Here is a 23534-nt window from a genome sequence, read left to right on the forward strand (position 1 = left end):
TTTAAATCTGATTTGAACATCTGTGAGCAAATAGAGTGCCTCAAATAGTTTTGTATGATCAAAATTTTAAGAAGGCTTTTTCTGAGAAAGATAAATCCCTCTATGAACTCTTGCGTGCTTTTGGTGTTGTGTTCCATACTTAACAAGTTTCTTGAAAGCCAGCCCCGGATTTCTCTCTCTCTCTCTTTTTCTAAAAGGAAAGTTTTTGGGTGCAGTAAATGGGCATGTGCCATCTGCTCTGTGATTTCTAGTCTCCTGCCCTTCTGGTTCCGACAATGTGTTGCGCTGCAGTTGGATCATTGCTGCCTGCTTTAATTCCAACTACTTTTTGTTTAGCAATCAAAATGACAACTGAATTATTTTAAATGTTTGAATGATTTAGCTTCAGTTTAAATCAGTATTTGTTAATATCTAAAGACACCAATTAAGTTGCCGAGTACAGCAACTACAGTTTTCTGCAGTAACTCAACGTTCTTTGATGTTGTGACTGATTGTAAAAATGGGCAGAAATTCCATCCTAAACATAATCTGGGTAATTTGACAATCTGAGAAAGGCAATGTGCAAATTACATTAACTTTAGCTTGTCCTTTATATATTTGAGCTTAAAATATATAGTATTATTTATACATACAACACTACTCAAGCAGGTATTTTAACCCACTTTAATCAGGTATTTGGAAGAAGGACTGTAGTTAAGCTGCTCCCTGTCAGGTGATGTTGTCTTCTAATATTTTTTTGTTTCCATGTAGTGACTGTGACTGCAGCCAGCCCCTCCTACTTCAGAGGGTTCACCCTTATTGCCATGAAGGATGGTGCAGAAGGTGACAAAGACGAGGACTATGCTGGGAATTTTCAGGTATGGTAACAGCCAACACATATGGCTGTGTGTTATGGATTAGAAATTTCTTACTGATTAATAACCCATCCCCTTTTTTGTCTAACATGTTTATTTTTTAAATTGGGACACAGCAAATTTTAAATTAATACTAGCCAGTATATTTCGCCACGCCTGCACTCTTCATACCATCCTTCATCTAGCATAACAACTGTGCATGACATGAGTGGAGAGACAGATATTTTCCTTAGACAGCCCTCCTGTCTTCACATGTGTCAAAGTGTGATTATTCTCACCTCACCTCCTCTAAAAGGCTTGATATAGCATGTGAAAGGAGCCTACTCTCAGCACATCTTCCCTTGAGCTATGCTTTGCTTTGGCTGCTGGAAGGTGTGTGTGGAGTTTGAGAAGCCATCTATTCAAAAAGTAGGCATGTATGTAGGTACTGTACAACAAAGTAGATGAGAGGGTAATTAACCTTTTATACAAGAAGGTCCAGCTGGAGTACTGTAGGGAGGAGGAAGAGAACAGAGAGGGGCCAAGAGTGTGAAAGACAAAAAGAGAAGGCAACTGGTGCTGCTATGCACATGTGATAATGGCCAAATATGTGAGGACTGTGTAATTGTAATGCAGCGTGATCAGACAAGTGGTAGGGAAAAGACACAATAGTTAATGAAATTTCATGTGTATTTCTAATAATTTGTATGCAGTCTGTGTTACTTCATACTATACAAAGGAACTACACTATAAGGTGATAAAATTTATCCATCCATCCATTCTATTCTGCTTATCCTTATCAGGTTTGTGTGTGTGTGTGTGTGTGTGTGTGTGCGCGTGTGTGTACAGTTAGGATGGCAGTTTAAAAAATGTCTAGGATTTAAAGGTTGCATAAGATGACACAAAGGATTTGGAAAGAACTCAGCAAGAAAATAACTGATTTTAGCTTCATAAATATTTCATAAAAATCCTAGATTATAGTTAATAAGGCGTATAATAAAGCCATTATATCACATTAATATACTATAATAATAAAGAAAAACCCATTTCAGTCTTAGTCATAGCCAAATCCATATTCCTGCTGAGAACTTTTAACAGCATGTCTGGCTTTCTCCTGTTTAGCCTCCTGCAAACGTGTTCATTCTAACTGTTTCTTACATAAAAACCCGCTATTTTACTAAACCTTTACGGTTCAAAGAGAGGTTCACACAGCAGTGCACAGGCTGCTCTGATCACAGTTACTGCAATGCTGTGGCACTCTTTGTGAACCTAAGCCTTGATTATGACAGGACATAAAGACAGGAACACGTTGTTTTTGTCCTGTCTGCACCTCACAACTCATTACCCAGCATCAACACCACCAAGGTTTTTTTTCTCTCGTATTTGTTGTTGCAGTTGATTTCATGACGTTTTTCTTTAATGCCAGCCTCGAGTGCGTCCCTCAGCCATATGGCGGAGTGTGGCTTGGAGTGACGGGGCGCTAAAAGTCAGGAGTTAATATAGGAGAGACTGCATCATTTAAATGACACTTACATCGCTCAACACATGAATGGGTGCTGAGTGGACAGAGAATAATAGATAAAATGGATAGATGTTTGATCATTGCCTTTTAGATGTTCGCTTTAGAAGTAAAAAGAGCAGATGTGTCAGTACTGTGACCTGCTGCTTTTGATTGGACTCCTGCCGGGTTTTTTAGAAGTTTAAGGTCTCTTTCACGGCTGCAGATGATCACCTGTCTTTCCAAGTAGTCTGTGACAGAGCAGTAAAAATAAACTGCTGTCTAAAGAGATATGTCTCTATCATCACCTGCTCAGTCAGTCTTTCATACTTTACGTCTCTTATGTCAGAAACCTATATACACATACGCGCGCACAGACACACTATTGCTCCTTTGTGAAAGAGCTCTGGGTGGACCAGCCCCAAGGAATTGAAGGAAAAGAAAGAAAAAAAGGAAGCTGCAACAGAGGCTTTAGGCTTTATTTAACATACAGCTCATTTGAAATCTGCTGGTGTGCCCCATCTCAGCCGTCTTAGGACAGCTCCCGACTTGATGAAAAGCACTTTTATTGAGCTCTCTGGGGAGGTCAGCTGCCACTGTGTGTCTATGTGTGTTTTTTTGGCAAGAGTGTAAACCAGCAGGGAACGCTGGCGATGTCTGATGAGACATTACTTCTCAGCAGGGTGAGATAATAGGACAAGAAAAGGCAAATTGTCATGTGGCTGTGTGGCTATATGTGGGCTGGAATTGTCAGGATGTGTTTTGAAATTTCTGTGGCGCATTGTGCCATTTGCAGCTACTTTTCTGCAGCCCCTATGTTATTTTAGATTGTTGCTGAATGATGTTTGGCTCTGACCAGGGCATAGCATAGAACCAAGCACTTTCTTTGACACAAAACTCTTGCATAAACTCAGAAAACGCAACTCGAGTCTTCCAGTGGAATGTCCCGTTTTGTTAGTTTTCCTAACAGCCATTGTCAAGCCATTGTCAGAAGATCTGAAAACGAGGGAGTAAAAAAACAGGATCATAGGTTGTCTTGCTGCAAATTAGTCGCTTCTTTTTGCAGATGGTGTTCAATGCAGTCCCATGTGACTTCTCTGCTTTTAACATGTGGTGTAGTCCATTCAGGGAAGCCCAGAATGCCTGTTAGAAACCATGGGAACATGGAGGGGAGGGGGTGTGTAATCTTTCAGATCACGATCGGCTGCATACACATGGATGGCATGCACACACACAAAGCTCCCCTTCTCACTCTCCGTCTAACTCTTAACACACTCTCTCACACACAATTTCAAAGGGAACTCATTCATAACGTGGCATGACAAAGGAAATTCTCTGCTGACAGCTTTATGGAGTGAGAAAGTTCCTTGCCTTTACTGCCCGGATGTCACTTCCTATCAAACAGATCCTTGGTCTCAGCGGTTGTGCTCTCTCATGCAGCCAACTCAACTAATTTTCTGTCCCACAGTTAAAATCATTCAGGTGCTTAATATCTCAGGTGTGGAGCTGAGTAAAGAGGGGAGCACGGATTTGGACTCTTCAGCCTAATTCAAGTTTGGGGACTTTTTTTAATGACCTGAAGACATCAGAAGCGAAAGCTAAAGTGACTGCATCCTGCCTGTGCCCCACGTCATGCAGTGCCTCTGCTTCGGCCAAGAAACCTCACCTGGTGTGCATAGCTTTTATGAGCTCGGTTGGCTTACCCACAGGGATGTTCACACTGTGCTTTGATGCCAGAAAAAATTCTAGAATCAAGGTTGAGACTTGCAGTGGCCAACATTTGCCTGCTAGTCGTACAGCCAGGCGAGCCAACATGAGCTTGGCTGACATGATAGATAGTGACCCCCTCTATTCAGGGAGGAGAAGCCCCCCCGGTGGTGGAGCCTTCAATAGCTTATTACTTTAACCAAAACTGCTGATTCGTTTCAACTGCCACAAGCATCTCTCCGCTCAGTAAAATAGATTGTTCTACTGCTTCTGTTTACCAGAAAATATATAAATATGCAGCACAGTCGGTAGGTTTGGCATCCTGATGCCACTTTATTATAAACAGCATACCTGCTCACAACATCTTCTATAAATAGCTCTTGCATAGTTTGTAGCCACGATTTGTCCTGTTGTAAGAGAACAAAAATTGTTTAGGCACATCAGACATGTATATCAAGCCGTTAAGCTCCCACATTACCACCCTTGGGGGATAGCTTTGAGCATGTCTATGTTTTTTAAGTGTTCCTTTTCTCTTTAATCCAAACACGTCAGCCTTAGAGCATTTTTCCATGATATCTGTAGCTTGTCCTTAAATATCTTTTAATATCTCCTCTGTGGAAGAAGGTTTTGCTCCTTTTTTGTGTTTTGACGCTATCATGGAACCCACAAAGGCTATCTATGTATTTATCTAAAAATGCAAAGTCCCCAAGATTAAAAACCTATTTTTAAGAGAGTCTTGGGCCAACATCTAGCACAGGTTTAAACCACGGACCCTCAACAACAGTAACCACTCAGCCAACATGCTGTTAAACTCATTACAGTAACTATTAAAGCTGGGAATGTGTTCTCTAATAACTAAAGCGTGTTTAAAGACCAGATAACTGATGGTGTAAGACTAACACGATTCACTGAGTTGACTGATGTTTACAAAAAAAGTGTGTTTAATCTCAGTTCAGCTGTTAATTATGTTTGTGAGATCATGATACGACAAAATGTATCTGTGCGATCCAGCATCAAGAGAAGAAAATTACCTGCAAGTGTTTCCAGTTTTTTTTCGGTCACATCTTGTCTATGCATTTATACTCATTACTGATCTCTTTGTGTGTTTGTGTGTCGATGCTTTACAGATAATTGATGAAGAGGAAACACAGTTTATGACCAACTGCCCCCCTGCAGTGACAGAGAGCACTCCTCGCAGAAGGACCAGTATCCAGGTGTTTTGGACTGCACCCCCTAGTGGCTCCGGTTGTGTTTTTCTCAAGTATGTATACAGCAACGGCTGGGCAGCCTGCTTAGCAGAGTCAAGCCCTCAGCTCAAACAATGAAAACAATAGTCAAATTTAGTCTACATATCCAGCCTTCTGTCAAAAATACGGGTAATTGCAGGTTATCCTCCAGATGTATTACTCATGTGAAACTGATTCATGTAAGCTGAAGCTAGGCTGATCACGTTTAGGCTGCAAAGCAGAATTGGTCCCAACTGCAGTTTAAATATGTACCCGGAACAAGAAACTCACCGTTGAGGCCGGCAGACATAATGCTTGGTTATTGTATTGTCACAAGGAACTTTGCAATAATTAAAAAAATGCAGAGGAGCACCTTTATAAACAGCACAGTGTGTGCTTTCTCTCCTGTGTGTACACACTTACACTCACACCCCCACAACACCGCAACCATCGCAAACAGAATCCAAATCTGACACTCTGTAACTGTCTGTACTTACTGTGTTTTGCCTGATTTAATATAGCTTTATAAATATCTTCAGATATTTAAATAAGATATTTTTTTACCAACTGTCTTGCTTTCTCTTAATTTCAAGTCCACATCTAATGAATTAATATTTATACAAGTATACTAAGTGAAATTTAGCCTCAAGTCTCAAGTAAGTAGCTTTTCGATTTTATATAGATTATTTAGAACTAGGATTTTTAAAAGAGATTGATTTAGTGCAATGACTTTAGTTTAATTTTTTAACTAAATCCTTTCATTTGGCTTGATAAACTAAATATTACCTTCAGTAGTTTTATACCTGATATGCACCACTCATTTCTTGCTGTTGTAAGTGCTCTGGGCTTACTTGAACACAGAAGACTAGTCATGTTAAGCTGAGGACACATCATGACAGAAATCCATTTATTAATCCTGTACTTCACTGCGGGGAAATAATGAGAGTGCATGAAGTGGAAAGGCACTGAGGGTCTGTGCGGTTCACGAAGGCTTCTGATAAATGCATTATTTAACTGTTTGTATGTTCTTTCTCTGGTGTGTGATCTACATCTATCATTGTTTATTTACAAAGGAGTCATTAAAAATTGCTTTTGTTTTTGTTTTCATCCTCGCTATACGTTGTCATCCCAATTTTCAAAAGGCTGGTCACGTTCAACGATATGTATGCTCTCCCAGTAGAGGCCAGGGAGATAATGGTTGAATTGTATTTGGTACTTAATAGATAAAGGAAACAGTTTAAAGTGTGACAGAGTGCACAGCCTTGAAAGAGATACTTAAAAGTGCAGAGATGTCGCTGCACTATCAGCACATAGACAATGCGGAAAGGAGAGAGTAAGAAGCTTACTGTTCAGAACACATGTCTGTGAAAATCATAATTACAGGCTGGCAGTGGGTATTTGTCTCTGCTCTTCACCCTGACTGCAGTAATGATGACAAGGTTTTTGCATATGCCACTCTGCTCGAATGAAGCGACTGTCCTAGTACAGGCTTATTGATATAAAAAGTGAAACTCTGTAAAAATTTTATGTGAAAGTCCCTGCACAAAAAACTTCTTAGAGGGAGATACATTGCTGTTCACTGGTGGTTATTATATTGCACAACTTCCAGTAAAACTTTTGTGCATAAACAGGCACATACGGCATAATCACTGAACAGCAGAAAACAACATAACAATGTGAGATACCTTCCTATCTTAGATTAGCTTAGAGTAGACAAGTTTCATTACCAATGCAGGTATAGGGTAAATATTTGCTTTTCATTTTCTCCATATCAGGGAAGGTAGCTGCCTTTCAATAATGCTGTTGGTAAAATGTCATCTTTAAAAAAACAAACAAACAAGCAGACAAATAAAAAACATCTGGTCATGAACCTACAAGTGTGTGCACAAGTCTGTCTCATAGAAACTGACTCACATGTACCAGGAAATCCTGCTCCTCGTGAGTGGTTTGCTACAGTATAATTGATGGGCAGTTGCTGTCTTTTAGATGGAAAGTCTGAGCTTGGTGGTTTGGGTTTCTCAAAGGTTGATCCGTGATGATAGGGTTAGGCAAGGATGCTCATTTACCTCCTGAACTCAGAGCATTCATTTTAAAAATCTTACCATTTATTTTTAGCCTTCTCATAAGCTCAAATCAAAACCAAACTTTCCTTTGCTGGGTTTCTGTTGGTGTCTCACTCTTGTTTAACTAAAAATGATAGTATACAGAAGCGATGCAAAGATATATAGGCCTTGCAGAGTGCTATGAGCCTATTAGCAAATACAATGACCGTTATTAATGAAAGTGGCTGCTTAAAATAAGAAGCTGCTATATACGTGTTACAGTGTTCAAGAGAGAAATAATCATTTAATACGTTTTTTATTTATTTATTCCCTTGAGCTTAAGGGAATAATTGCTACTAGCCATCGTAATTCAAACCTAGTTAGACACCAAAAAGGTTTAAAAAAATGTCAGAATCTGAGAAAGTTTTGATTTTCTTCTTAGTCCTCTATTATTACTTTGGTGTATTATTATTCCTTGATTGGAAATAGAACATAAGAGACTACAAAGGGCTCGATAAATATAAAACTGTAAAAACCCATAAGTATCTAGTGACACAAAGTACTCTAGTCACAGTGGTATTATCAGACTGTAGTTCCACACAACCTGATTGGGTTCCACGGAAGCTATAACTAAATTCAGTCCATATGTTGCTGTCACCACTGAATCTGCTACTATCTTGTCTCTTTCCATTTGTTGGTGCGTTTTATTTGTAATTTCCCTCTGGCATGCTATATGGATAGTAGTGTGGTATGTTTTGATGAGCTGTCTGAGTATATCAGTGATCTGGTGAATGTCACAACCACATGCAGCTGTCAGAGTGTGTTTAGCTCCATCAGTTAGATGACGCAACAGATAAAGGATGCTTTGAGAGCACTGGAAGCAGTCCTACAGAAATTAAATGTAAATACATTTGTCTTGGAGTGGATTTATGTTTAGGCATCTTTTGAGTTCTTCTTGCAACTGAGAATATGGATCTTCATTAATTTCATCTTTTTGTTGTAGCAGGAGCTGGTTGTAGCCCTAAAACAGTAGTTTCTGCTGCTTCCCCCCCCCCCTTTTTTTTTTTTTACCTTTGCTTCTCTCTTTCTCACTGTCTTTCCTTTTTCTTTTTGTTAATCTCTCAGACTTACACTACCCAGAGACAGACACTCGTACACACACACACACATTCAAATCAGTGCACTTTTGTGGTGATTGGGATCGGCGGTGGTGTGGATCCAGCAAAGTAAGATAGAATTTAAATTGGATGTTAAATAAGCATTACTCGGCCTGATTGTCTAGCCAGTCCAGGAAAGTGGGTGAGCAGTGAGGCAGAGTTTGCTCGTCTGTCTCTTGGAGATATGTGGAATTGGGGTGAGATTGAATTAAAGTGTGAACAATTAGAGAAGTGCTGGTGGTGTCACTTACCTTGAATCAGTTCATCTGCGTTATATGAGAGGCTATTTTGGCAGTAAAATCATACCTTCTTTCAAATACCATTTTAATCTTACATCAAGCAGGGATGTGAGGGAAGTGAGTACTCTCATGTGTAATATGATCTTATTGTCAGAGGTTCCCAAATTGTCTAACTTTTCAGTATTTCCCAAATTTTTAAGTTAGCAAACAGAATATTTTGATTAGAAATAAAAAAAGAAAGTACAAACTCAGTGCAACAAGAGTTAAGGGACCTGTGATCGCTGACGCAAGCTAGAAGACCTTTGATCATCGGAACAGAATCACAGACATGATTTCTAATGAACCTAACTACTGGAAACGAGAAAGGACAGGGGGAAAGATCGATGGCTAACTAAATAAAGGTTTTGGAAAACATTTCCAGCAATAATCTGGAGATATAGATTGAACCACTGTAACATTATTTGAAGCTGCAGGATGTCCTCAAAGACGTGCTTCAGAGTTAGTAAGAAGGTAATCAGTGGAAATTTAGGTTTCTGTGACAACCTGGACAATGTGAAGGAGACTGCATCCAGTCAGCCCCTGTGGATTATGTCCAAGAAAAAAAAATCCTTTTTCTCTTCTCTTGTTCTCTTCAGCACAGCACTGAAAGATTGGTGGAATTTGGTCAGGATTACTACTGTGAATGCATAGCCCTGATGGCTGGATGAAAGCGCTAAGCCAGTGTGGGTTTGTGGATGCAAGAGTGTTGAGGACACAACATTTATAGAGAGCACAATGCATGTCTGTGGATATAACAAAACACTGGCTGACAAGATGCCTCCCAGCCCCTAGAAGCCTGGCAAAAGAGGAATATCCCAGCATGATAACAATATGAAGCTTCTTCTTATTCTTTTGGCTGCTTCCTTTAGGGGTTGCCACAGCTGGTTGCCTGCCTCCATCTCCCCCTATCCCTTCTGTCACACAAACACACTTCATGTCCTCCTTCACTACATCCATGGATATTTTCTTTGGTCTTCGTTTTTTTCTTCTGCCTAGAAGCTTCATCTTCAACAATCTTTGCCAGTATATTCACTATCCTTACACATATCTCTACCAAACCGTCTCAGCCTTGCCTCTAACTTTTTCTCCAAACATTTCAACCTGAGCTGTTCCTCTGATTTCAATTTCTGATTTCCCTGCCACCTCCAGTTCTGCTTCATGGCTTTCTGTTACTACCACCATCTCCAAACATCATCACATCATCGCAGGTGTCAGTATAATCACGTAAATCTTCACTTTCACTCTTGCTGCTATCCTTTGGTCACAAATTACCCCTGATACTCATTCCCACCTACTCCACCCTGCCTGCAATGCTTTAGTTCACATCTCTTGTCCACTGTCTGTTGCTTAGGATGGTTGATCCCATCTACCTTCAGTACCTCTACTCCTTGCAGCTTCATGGTTATACCTTTCTCCCTCTCATTCACACAAATTCTGTCTTGCATCTACTGACTTTCATCCCACTTCTTTCCAGAACATGTACCCAACTCCAGGCGCTCTAGATGCCTCCTGCTCTTTACTCTAACTATAGATCACAGTGTCATCTAAGAATACCATAGTTCAGCGGTCCGCAACCCCCGGGCCTCGGACCGGTACCGGTCCGTGAGTCGTTTGGTACCGGGCCACGAGAGTTGAGGCTCAGGTGTGAAATGTATGGTTTTCAGGGTTTTTATCGGTTTTCAGTGTTATTTTGTTATCGTTTTTTATCGTTTACTCTGTTTTCCTGGGTCTTTTCACGTGTGTTATGAATAAATCTTCTTTTTTCGGTACCGGTACTAGTTTTATTTTGTTGTATTTATCCGCGACACCTTAAAGGCCGGTCCGTGAAAATATTGTCGGGCATAAACCGGTCCGTGGCGCAAAAAAGGTTGGGGACCGCTGCCATAGTTCGTTGCTGCTTGACCTCACCTGTCAGCTTGTCCATTACCACTGCAAACAAGAAGGGGCCTAGAGCAGATCCCTGATGTAATCTATCCCCATCTTTAATTTATCTGACGCTCCAACCACTCCTACCTTGCTGTTTTCATATATGTCTGGCACCACCCTTGTATACTTGCTTGCTGATCCTGACTTCCTCATTCAGTACTATATAGAGTTCCTCTCTTGACACCCTATTATATGCTTTCTCTAGATCCACAAAAGCACCATGTAGGTCTTTCTTACCTTCTCTATTCTTCTCCATCAACACTCTGCTATTTTTGACATAAACCCATACTCTTGCTCACTGATCATCACCTCTCTTTTTAATCAAGCTCCAATAACTCTTTCCCGTATCTTCATGGTATGGCTCATCAGCTTTATTCCTCTGTAGTTAAAATAGCTCCACACATCACCCTTGTTCTTGAAAACGAGCAAAGTCCTTTCAGTTTTTCAGGCATCCTCTCACTCTCCAAGAGACCAATTTCCACAAACTGCAGAGGAATGAATTTTGCCCCATTTTGCTCCATCAAAGAAAACAATGGCGGCTGTGATTTTGATATAGTGGATCTAAACTGTTTTCATTTATACAAGTGTAAGTAGCTTACTGTAAAACTTGCAATAATGTAATTACTGTATAATATCGAAACATTTGGCATTTAGACGATAGAAGCATACAGTAATGTCAGTTGCATATTGTATACAGTGGCAGGCAGAAGTGTGGGTGTGACAGGAATAAAGGACCCACGCACACAGCCTTACACATTGACAGGTGTTTTAGTTCCAACTGTTCCTGACATGCTTTGCTTGCGCAGCTTTCCAGCTGCCTTCTCCGGCTTCTCACATCGCACAGCTCCAGTCAGGTCCCTGTAACCTACTGAAATAGGGAAGGCATGACCAGGTGATGAAGAACAGCTGTATGGGTCATCCTCTCCTGACACCACACCCTGAACCAACTGCTCCACCCCTCCCCTGCAGCTGAGACACAAACCACACCCAACTGCCCAACTTAGGCTTGGGACCCATCCGGCCTAGCCTAGCCCTGGCCGAGGAGTTCCTCTCTGCGTGGCCGAGGGAGGCAGCTGGGCAGCCACAAACACCGACTCCAAGGAGGAGGCTCCGGGGCGCTTCACCCCCACATTTCAAAATGGTGCTCTATGAGTCAAGTACGGTCGGGCCTTCCACACTGGGACCTTCCTCCCAGTTTTCTTTCTTTAGGTCCAACACCACCCGTGGCTTCCTGCCGAACAGTATCTCAAAGGGAGAGAAGGTCTGAGGCACCTCACACACTGCAAACAACAGAGTGTCTAACCAGCGATCCCAATTGCGTTCATCCTTGTGAATGAACTTATGAATCATGGATAAGTCTTATTCAGCCACTCCACCAAATTGTCAGTCTGAAGGTGGTAGATGTGGGTCAGAACAGATTTAATACCCAGTAATTCATACAGTTATTTCAGCATGCATAAACGATGTGCCCTCGTCAGTCAGTATCTCTTTTGGGATGCAGACTTGAGAGATGACCTGAAACAGAGCCTGCACCCACAGTCTTTGCAGAAATGATGCACAGAGGCACTGCTTTGGGATACCGCGTTGCATAGTCTAACAGGACTAATGCAAAGCAATATCCATGTGCACTCGGGGGAAATGTGCCACTGAGGTCCATGCCAATGCGCTATAATTGGGGCCTCAATTAAAGGTTACAGGCGCCGAGGCAGAATGCCCGGCTGGTTAACCAGCTGACACTCCGGGCAGGATGTCCACCAGGATGAACAGGTGACTAAATCTACCCATTTACACTCCAGAGTTTTATTATATCCCATATAACGTCTCCCCCCCCATTCTGTAGAGGGGCACCGTTGCGAGCAGCGGCAGTGTCCACAAGGACCAGAGCTACTTGACTTCACTGTCGAACACCTTGTCCGGCGCTCAGACTGTTCCTGCAGCTGTGGCTTCCAGCTGGGCCACTATCCAGGCTAGCGACTCAACTGGCAGGGCTGGTCGTGGTTCTGCCGTGCCATGGCTCAGGTTTCAGCACCACTGTGACAGAAATAAAGGACCCACACACACAGCCTTACACGTTGTCAGGTGTTTTATGTCTAACTGATCCTGACACACTTTGCTGCAGCTTTTCAGCTGCCTTCTCCAGCTTCACACACCACACAGCTCCATTCAGGTCCTGGCAATCTACTGGAAAGGCATAACCAGGTAATGAAGAACAGCTGTGGGGGTCAGCCTACCCCTCACACCACACCCTGAACCCACTGCTTCACCCCTCCCGTGCAGCTGAGCCACAAACCACACCCTGCCACAATAGGCTTTATGTCAGCGAGATTAGATGGCATACAGCATGTGGAATCATCTAATTGCGTGATGTGAAAAATGAGAATTTTCTGCCTAATTGACATTTCACGTGGTGGAGAATGGTAGCCTGTTGGAAGCCTTAATTCAAAAGTATTTCAACTACAGTCAGGCTTCTATGGCTCACCACCTCTTGAAATAAAAGACTGGATCTGCTCAGTGGCACTGTTCATAATATGTTGAAAAGCTAAATGGGGGGGGGGGGATCCCAAAATTCACCATGTTTTGTTAACATTAAGGAGCAGATACACTTTTTTTTTAATCAATAACAGCTGTAAGCCTTCCAGACACTGAAGTGGGTTTTTTGTTTGTTTGGTTTTTTTTGGCAGGTAGTTAAAATGGGTGGAATTGGTGGAAAGGTATTTTTTGTTACTTGCAAACGGTCTTATCCTTCAAACTATACAGTATTCTCAGTCACTTACAGAGTGTCATTATTGTACACACAGAGATAACTGGATGTGTTAAAGTCCCAGCATTTATCAAATTCTTGATCTTCCACCTAATCTGCAGGATTACCTGCATTGAACATCTTGGTTTTAAATGGATATTCACAGTGATCATCTCTTTGTTTTTCCAGTTTTGTAGAAAACTAATATTTGGCTATTTAACAATATAAATATGGATTTTGGAATTTATTGTATATTGCTGTTATCCACTGATATAGACTTTGCATTTGCCATTGAAGTGGTCATTCATGCTTTTTTTAATTTATGTGAGAGGTGCATGTGGACATATCAGCAGTGAGATGTGCAGCTCTGTGTAAAAACACAATAAATATATAAGATTTCACACCCTGTAGGCTAATGCACATTTCCTGTTGTTTTTGGGATTAGCTCAGCTCAATAGAGGATGCTGCTGCTCAGCGTAGCATAGCGTCCAAACTGTCCAGCTGGAAGGGGCCCACCTGGATCAGATGTTACCCCTGGACTTGCATCCAGTATCTCATTGTTGGGGTTTATCCCCGTGGAAACCTTCCTGCAACCATGGCTGGTGTAAATGGCTGGTGTTTGTGAGGAAGTTAGGTCCCCGGTGGCTTGTTTTCTGTTGTTGCTTCTCAAGTCTGTTGGCATCTGAAAAGGTCTCTTTGTGGCTAATTTACATGTCAAGGCCCCTCATAGACATATCCTTCTTCACTACTGAATGAAATAAGCCTCTGAAACAGCTCAATCTAGAAAAACCTCCCCATTGCAGACCTCACATTTGGTGGGCATTACTTTTGGCCTGTCATTCATTCTTTACTGACATAGTGCATAGCCAGCTGTACTGTACCAGGCATTTTGGTGAACTACCTTAGGAACTTTTGTCGAACTTTAACCTTTATTACTGAGGCACACTTGTTTGTTTATTGTAGTTTAATGCATTAAATAACTTGAAAAACATTCTTTTAATTTCCTGAGTTCTAATATCTGCTTTCAGGAAGATACTGAAAAACAGAAATAGGTCTATGAATAACTCTACAGCTATTTGCTCTGCCATGACAAACAGCTCAGACTAGTATTGTTATTAAAAAATACATAAATAAATAAAATTTCCTCATTTTTTCCTGTCTTGGTATTTTCTTTTTGTAATTTGCACTCTTACTTTTTCCTCACTTTACACTTGCACGTTGTGTTCCCCTCAACAAACTTTGCTTCTCACAGTTCCCCTCTTTTCTTGTTAATCTATTTAGGGCTAGCATTGTGCAGAAAAGGATAATCTATTTCCAGGATGAAGGCTTACTCACCAAGAAACTGTGTGAGAAAGGTAGGTTCCTTATAACGTTTTGGATAAAAAGTATCAAAATGATGCTTTATTTTTGCTCCCCATTGACAACCTTTTATTTTTTTCTATCCTTTTATTCAATTTTTTCATTCGCAATTTTTACATTTCACTTTGTCATGCACTGATGCGAATGATTGTGAGTACGACGCCCCGGGGGTTGCATGGCGATGGATGCCACACTGAGTGGCGAATCAAAAGAACAGTGCTGCACACCTTTTCTCCGTGTTCTTCCTGTTGGCTCACCGCTTTCTTAACCATCACTCTTTTATATGACAGGCACCCATCTCTTCTGCTCCTTATACTAATCAGTAATCTTACTCTGTGTGATCTTTTGTTTTTTTCTCCCATCACTTCTGTACAGAATCCCTGTATGGAGATACTACTGATAAACCATTGCTTGACTGTTGTGCCTGTGGAACGGCAAAGTACAGAGTCACCTTCTATGGGAACTGGTCAGAGAAGATTCACCCCAAAGACTATCCCCGTAAGCACAATTTTTCAGTTCTTCATGTCATCTCATGTCTTATACATACTGCATGAATTAAGGAATTGTCACTAAAGAAACTAAACCTGTAGTAAAGTGATTTTGCTAACACGCATTGTGGGCATAGCCATAATTTTAATTTAAATTAGCATTGATTCTTCTGTGGTTATAAATTCTTACTATGAACATTTAATTCTGCTTTGATAACATCAATTGTAAAACCACAGTGCCTTCTTACAAAACAGGTGTTTGTCTTCTGATTTGTTGAAAGACTGTTCTAAAATAATGGATTGGAACTAAGAGTCACATAAAAGGTTGGATATCAGTGGGAAAATAGACTGTATGAAAAAATTATGTAGGGACATAAGACATAGCCAGTTCTGGCTATCTACTACCTTGAGCACCATGAAGGCAACTGTCATTGGGATTTGATGCCAAATAAATTAAACAGAATTTATCCGAATTGCTAATAAACTACTAGGATTTAATTAAACAAAAGTGAAGTAAGAAAGAAATTGTTATGGAGGATTGAACAACATGCAGAAAGCATTCTGGAAGTTTGAGAATTGTAACACTGGAGTAGGGATTGACTTCTTTTTGGTGCCTGCCTCAGTAGGCAGTTTTTGGTACTTCTGCAAACCACCAAAATATACACAATTTAGTGCTTGTTGTGGTTTACCCGGGGAAAAGATGGCTGCATGATTCACTGTGACAGTGGTTGTTTAACTGTGGAGCAACCAGATGACCAGGGTAAAAAAATATGGAATGAATCTAAGGCTACGTCCACACGTACCCGGGTATTTTTGAAAACGTCGATTTTTCTATGCGTTTGCACCTTTCGTCCACACGTAAACGGCGTTTTTGGTCACTGAAAACGGAGATTTTTAAAAAATCCGGTGAGTGTGGATATTTTTGAAAACTCCGTTTTTGCATTTACGTGTGGACGAGAAAAACGGAGAAAACGCAGCATCAAAGGTGTGCGCCTTTTTTGACGTCACACTGTGCGCCACGTTATTGTTTCGGTGAAATGAATTTCTACAATACTGTTACTGTTAATTGTACTCTCTGCAGTGCTTAAATGCTTACATATACACACACAGTTACTGTCCCTCCACACATACGACTCCGTTCTGCTTCTATGCCCCAGCTTTGTTTACTTTTTCCCACCGAGGCTTCTAGACTTCTGATTGGCCAACATTTCTGCACGGTTAGGAATATATCGCCACCTGTTGCTTTGGCATGTTCCTAGCAGCGTTTTCCTTCATTTCTGCCTTTACGTGTGGATGGGATTATTTTTTAAAACGAAAACGGAAAATCTCAGTTTTCAAAAATACCCGTGTACGTGTGGACGTAGCCTAAGTTGAATAGGAGTTGTGTATGGGAAAAGGATAAACAAGAATTTGTTGATACTCTTATTGGGAAAAATGTGTTTCCCTGACCAGTTAGTGAGTGGTTGCAAGTGGTTGCTTCCAAAATTTGCATAGAAAATGCACATTGCCTGTAAACAGTTGCCAACTTGATTTAAATGCTTTCTAGCTTTTAATGTAGGACATGCCAAAAACGATGTGAAAACCACTGCATACCCCTTAATGGCAACACCATTCCCTGGTCATTTGGCTGTATAACAAACACACTACAAAAAATGTTCAGGAATGGTTTGTGTAAGATAATGAAGCATTTAAGATAAAACTTAAATATCTAGCCCAAATAAACACCCTAAACTTATAAAGAATAGCTAAGTCACTCTCATTTTACCAAAACAGCAACTCTACAGTGTGGATGATTTAGCTCTGTGGTTTAGGCGCTGGTTATAGGCCTGAGTAATGATGTGAGTATTGAGCTATTTTACTGTGGTTGGGTGCACTGCATATAACCTTGAGACTCACAATCAGGATGTGAATGGACTTTAAGATTACACTGGCTCTCCTGTCTAAATCAGGCTCTTGCCATTCAGATCAATATGCCGATTAGAGTGGAATAAGATAAACCCTGAGATCGAAAAGCGAGCTAATTCACTGTTTTATAGAAGGAGTAGCTATATGAGAGTCACTGTCACACAAATTTATGAAGACACACACAAACACACACACATACATGCACACACCTCACAGATAGATCAGTTGTTAAAAGGATAGGGCAAGCTGTGTGGCTTCTATTTCTTTCCCTTGCTACAGATTGATTCGTCCTTGCACGAAGTTATTTCCTTGGTAAGTAGTTAAAATATCTCTGCACATATTGTACTACACAATATTATTCACTGACTACACCACAGAAAGCATATAGTATGATTTTGCTCTTCTGTAGTACAAATAAATTTTTTGCTACTCGAGATCTGCTTTTGAGCCACATTTCACTCTCCTATTCTTAACTATGTTTCCTTTAACTGCAGAAGCCATACACTGCTGTTCTGACTGAATTTCAGTGTAAAACAGGCCAACAGGAGATTTTTTTAACTACATGACATGATAACCTTGACAGTTCTATTTTCTTTTTCCCCCTTTGTCCCCATTATATGTCATACAGACAAGTGCGGCTATTTAGTTCAAGTGATGGCAGTTCCCTTGGACACAGAGCGTAGACACCTGCCCTAGAAAGATTGATAGAATTAATATATAAGATATTAAGATAAAAGAATAAAAAAGAACAGCATTCCTCCATCAAACTTAAACAAAATATATTAAACAATTATGTCTTTCATTTTTTATCTTGTTTGTCTTCTTTTCCCTTGGACTAAATATTAATTTGCTTTGTAAGATTTCACAAGCCTGTGCATTCACAGCGACAAAAATTGTTTCTTTTTACATTAGATAAAGTAAAGTTTAAACTCTAAGCTCTATCAAAGTTTTTCAACACCACAACTGCACTGTCCTAAATTCATCTTCTATGAATCCAAACATCCAGACTAATTTAACTGCCTTATAGTATGTCCCAGATAAATATACGACTTGCCACTTGACTGCTATTGAACTATTTTCCATCATATGTGGGTGAGAATATCATGTTTAAAATGAACAAAAACTTTACAAAAACCTCTGGCATTAACTCATTTTTTTTGCAGCATTGTATTTTCATTTGCAATTTAACTTTGAAAAAAAAAAAAAAAAAATTATATATATATATATATATATATATATATATATATATATATATATATATATATATATATATATATATATATATATATATAAGGCTTTTAGTCACAAGGTCATAGTACTTTATAGGTTTGACCAGGGGTATACAAACATTATTATACTTTCTGATTGGTAGAGCAGAGTGTCCTTTCAATACTGGTTCATAATAAGATCCTAGTAGGCAAGGTGATAATAAGATGGGATGGGGGGATAATATAAGAATGTGAAAACATGAAACACCAAGAGCTTGAGTTAGATTATTGTGATCCCACAGTAAGATAGTAAGGACAAAAAATGACCTGTAGTCACAAGGAGCCTATCGATCCTAGATAAACTACAGTATTCTATATATTGTTATGCTTTACATAATAGTGGAGGTTGAGGTGTGATGTCTACTGCTGCATTCTTGGTTTGATTGCCGGTGTGGGATCAGTAATGGAATGATGCAGAGGGCATTTTAGGAAAAAGGGTGAGATGGCCAATTAAAATACGTTTTATTGTTTGGCTTTACAGGTCGTGCCAATCATTGGTCAGCAATAATTGGTGCCTCCCACTCTAAGAACTATGTCCTGTGGGAATATGGGGGCTTTGCCAGTGAAGGTGTCAAACAAGTGGCTGAGCTGGGTTCACCAGTTAAAATGGAGGAGGAGATCAGGCAGAAGGTAAGATACTCCAGTTGAGATGACTGTATTATACATGTGATAAAAAGCATTTAAATTTGTATTAATAAGATATGCAGTCGGGATATTTACCAAGTAAATGGGTCGATTGTGGCTCAAGAGTTGGGTGTTCGTCTTGTAATCGGAAGGTTGCCGGTTTGAGCCCCGGCTCAGACAGTCTCGGTCGTTGTGTCCTTGGGCAAGACACTTCACCTACCGCCTACTGGTGATGGCCAGAGGGGCCGATGGCGCAATATGGCAGCCTCGCTTCTGTCAGTCTGCCCCAGGGCAGCTGTGGCTACAACTGTAGCTGTCAGGGTTCCCTGGTCGGTGACCCAGTGTTTTCAGTTCACATTCACTGTTTACCTACTGCCTGTTCCACTTCCTGTTTTATTGTGTTAGCCTTGGTCTGTGTGTATTATGTTCAGTCCTCTTCCCAGTATCATTAGTTCATTATGTTCAGCTGTGTACTCACCGGTCTCTCATTATCATCATTATCACCAGTCTGTGTATTTAAGCCCTCGGTTCTACCCATTCGGTGTCGGGTCATTGATGATGTCGTTCAGTTCAGTTAAGTCAGCCAGCCATTCAGTCGTCCAGCCAGCCAGCCAGCCAGCCAGCCAGCGAGCGTCTACCTCTGTTCTGTTCATCCACTCCTTATAATAAACCTTCACCAGTCTTCACCTACCTGCGAGTCCTGCGTTTGGGTTCCTTCCTCCTCGCCTCCACACAACGCCTGACAGAATGACCCGACCCGTGCCACGAAGACACGCTAGGAACCCAGCGGACTCGGACCTCTATGAGCGGCAGGAGGTAGCGCTCTCCTTGTGGGCGGAAAAACTCAAGGAGAGACAGCGGCTCTTCGCGGAGCGAGAGCACGTCTTCGAGGGCACTCGCTTGGCTCTGGGCGGGCCTCGGAGACGCCGCGTTCCCCCACCTGCTGCCTCACCTGCACCGGAGCATCTGCCGCGGAGAGTGGACGTTTCACGCCGCGCTTCGGCCGCTCCCTCTCCCGCCACTCCGCTCCACGCTCACGCATCACCTGCCTCATTCACCGGACCGTCAACCTCGCCACGGCACAGCGGCTCCGTTTTCCACCTCGGCTCAACAGAGGCTCCCGTGCCAGAGGCTCGGACGTGTACCCCGCCCGCTTCCTCCTCCCGGAGAAATCGGCGCACACGCCGCCATAAAACGGACTACTTTCAGCCACTCCCGATGGTGAGTTCCAGTGACTGTTTTTCGCACTCACCATCTGATTATCCACTCAAAACGCACCATAACCCCATCTCTGATTCGTGGGATGTTTCCCTCCTGGAGGATTCTGTGGACTGGGAAGATTTGTTCTGCTCTGCTCTCCCAAAGACTGTAAACAGTGGTGGCAGGAAAACCAGAACAATCCCCAATAAACCTGCTAACATCACACACCCAGTCATTATCTCCACTCCCGTCAGTCAGTCTACCCCCACACCAGTGCCAGCTCCCAGGAGGAGGGCAGCTGCGACCCAGTCTACCGCCACACCCGCTTCGGTTTCTCGAGTGGGGGTGACTGGTGTCCAGCCACCTCCTGTGCCTGTCCCAGCGCCTAGGCTGAGGACGGCCAGGATCCAGCCTGACCCCCCTAGAGTCTCAGCTGAGGCTCTCCAGCCAGTGCCCTCACGCTCTGGAGGCACGAAAGAGCTAACCGGTCCACCTACTACTTCACCCCTTCATCCACCTCCTGATCCAGCTTTTCACGCCCTCGCAGTATCACTGGTTAGGCTAGCTGAGGTGTCCCCTGCTCAGGCACCAGCTTTATTAGCCCAGGCTGCACTGTTGTCCCCTTCACTAGCTCACTCTTTAGCTCAGCCATTAGCCACACCAACCTCAGCTCCGTTGTCAGCCTCACCTGCTGTTCAGCTTCCACTCCTGTCAGTTCCCTCACCTGCTCTCCAGTCCGCTCCTGTCCAGTCTCCCGTAGCTCGGCCTCCTGTCCGGTCTCCCGTAGCTCGGCCTCCTGTCCGGTCTCCCGTAGCTCGGCCTCCTGTCCGGTCAGTAGTCCAGTCGCCCCCCTGTCCGGTCAGTAGTCCAGTCGCCCCCCTGTCCGGTCAGTAGTCCAGTCGCCTCCTGTCCAGTCAGTAGTCCAGTCGCCTCCTGTCCACCAACCTGTTCAGTACCCAGAGCCTGCTGTGAGCTACCCTGCTGCCCAGCCAGGGGTTTCCGCACCCGCTGGCCCGGCCGCTCCTCAGCCAGGGGTTTCTGCATCCGCTGGCCCTGTCCTGTGTGTGCCAGGGGCTCCAGTGCCCACTGGTTCTGAGACCGTTTTCGCTGGAGGGCCCGAGGAGCCCGTCCGGCAACCTTCCTCGTCAGCTGGGGGTTCAGGAGAACCGCACCAGCCTCATGCCTCGTCAGCTGGAGGGCCCGAGGAGCCCGTCCGGCAACCTTCCTCGTCAGCTGGGGGTTCAGGAGAACCGCACCAGCCTCATGCCTCGTCAGCTGGAGGGCCCGAGGAGCCCGTCCGGCAACCTTCCTCGTCAGCTGGGGGTTCAGGAGAACCGCACCAGCCTCATGCCTCGGCAGCTGGAGGGCCCGAGGAGCCCGTCCGGCAACCTTCGTCATCAGCAGGAGGGCCCGAGGAGCCCGTCCAGCCACCACCTGCGGCTGCCTCGCTGTCACCTAGCTCTGCCTCTGCCTCGCCTGGTCCGGCCTCAGACTCTGCCTCAGAGCCTTCGTCCTCGTCTGGCCCAGCCTCAGAGCCTTCGTCCTCGTCTGGCCCAGCCTCAGAGCCTCTGCAGCGACGCCTGGTCCGGCCCCCGCATCGCCATCGTCTGGTCCTGCCTCGTCTGGTCCTGCCTCGTCTGGTCGTGCGCCCACCGGGCCATGGCCGGCACGCCTAACACCGGAGAGCCGCCGCTGCCTTCCGCGCGGCCGGCCCCCTGAACTGCTCCGTCGTCTCCTCCGCCGCCGCCGTTGCCTTCCGCGCGGCCGGCCCCCTGAACTGCTCCGTCGTCTCCTTCGCCGCTGCCGTTGCCTTCCGCGCGGCCGGCCCCCTGAACTGCTCCGTCGTCTCCTTCGCCGCCGCCGTTGCCTTCCGCGCGGCCGGCCCCCGGACCGCCTTTGCCTGAGTGGCCGCCGTTGCCTTCCGCGCGCTATATAAATGCAATCCATTATTATTATTATTATTATTATTATTATTATAAGTAAATGAACTTATTTCTAAGAATGTTTTTCCTTGACGAAAACTGGTAAAAAAAAAAAAAGGGGGGGAAAAAGGAAAAATGAATTGTGCAACACCACAGGAACCTTAGTGGATGTTCCAGGGAATGCACACCTGAGTGCGGTATACGATGAATTGCTTTGACATTGTTGTCCAGATCATTTAGTGCTTTCAGGCATCTTTGCTATTCTTAGCCTGCCTCTACTACCACATTTAACCAGTACACAGCATCAGGAGCAGTACCGCTGCTGGGAACCGGTTTAGACGTTAGAAGATTAGAAGATATTTTCCCAGGTGTTTCATGAAATTTGGACCAATTATACCTCTAAAAAGTGCAGCCACTGTCTTTTACAGCATCTGGTTTTCTTTCCAATGAAGTCTGAACTTTTTATACAGTCTTTGTACTTGTCATGTTCTTTCTGCTTCCTTGGACTATAATCTCTGGTACTTCCACAAATAGCATGTTATATCTTTATTTTTTTCCTTCCTCCGCGTTGCTGTCTCTCTGTCTCAAAATTACCCATGCAGGCGTCTCACCAGGCATATGGTCCCGTTGAGCGCTTCCTGCTAGCTAATTTTGAAGACCTGGTGTTGCAGCAGATAATGAGGGCATAGTTTGAGTAAGGGGGTCTCCATGTCATTTCTACCTTCCCACAGCTATTGCAACACACTCTATTATTCTTTTCTCTCTGCCTGGATCATTAGACAAGTTTCTTCCAAGGTTAGAGGTGAAAGTGAAATTGGGTTTGGATTTGACTGACAAATAGAAAACGTTTTCTAGAAAACACAAATTTGATTTAATTTAAACTGGCTTTCCTGTCTGGAGAACATGAAACAGAAATTCTTCACAAATGTAATCAAACTGTGAAAGAGAACCCCCCCTTTTCTTTAGATGATTTACATTGCTGGACTGGACGCTATATTTTTTTCAGCAAACAATAATATGTGGCAGAGCACGCAAAAACCTGGCGAACAACATTTTAATATTTTTTTTTGCTTTGTAATGTTTCTTTAGGTTTTGAAACTTAAAGATTAACATTTGCAAATGTAAATGATTAAACTTCTGATTTAAAAAAACAAAACAAAGCAAAAAAGCCCCCCTCCAACAGACTTAGAAGAATCCAGTGATAAATCACAATCCACGCTGCATTATTGCCAATGGCTATACATGGAACAGTTGCCAACATCACTAAAGGGGGAGACTTTCTCTGGTGCCTTGCCTGGTCAACCCTCCCCTAGCAGTTTGGCTGTCTGACCCTGGGTTCCCCACTCGCAGCCGAGAAGTTT

General features: G+C 43.0%; 1 protein-coding gene across 1 annotated transcript in view; it reads left to right on the plus strand.

Moving 5' to 3' along the window:
- The window catches only part of spon1a (spondin 1a), a 59526-nt gene that overhangs the window by 872 nt on the left and 35120 nt on the right, over positions 1-23534 (plus strand). Inside the window, exons 2-6 of the mRNA XM_040011662.1 lie at positions 751-857; positions 5166-5299; positions 14689-14762; positions 15142-15264; positions 18909-19057. Of these exons, the coding sequence (XP_039867596.1) occupies positions 751-857; positions 5166-5299; positions 14689-14762; positions 15142-15264; positions 18909-19057 (587 nt within the window). The remainder of the gene's footprint in view (positions 1-750; positions 858-5165; positions 5300-14688; positions 14763-15141; positions 15265-18908; positions 19058-23534) is intronic.

Source organism: Simochromis diagramma, unplaced genomic scaffold (assembly GCF_900408965.1).
Source record: "Simochromis diagramma unplaced genomic scaffold, fSimDia1.1 OVJJ01000603.1, whole genome shotgun sequence".
NCBI lineage: Eukaryota > Metazoa > Chordata > Actinopteri > Cichliformes > Cichlidae > Simochromis > Simochromis diagramma.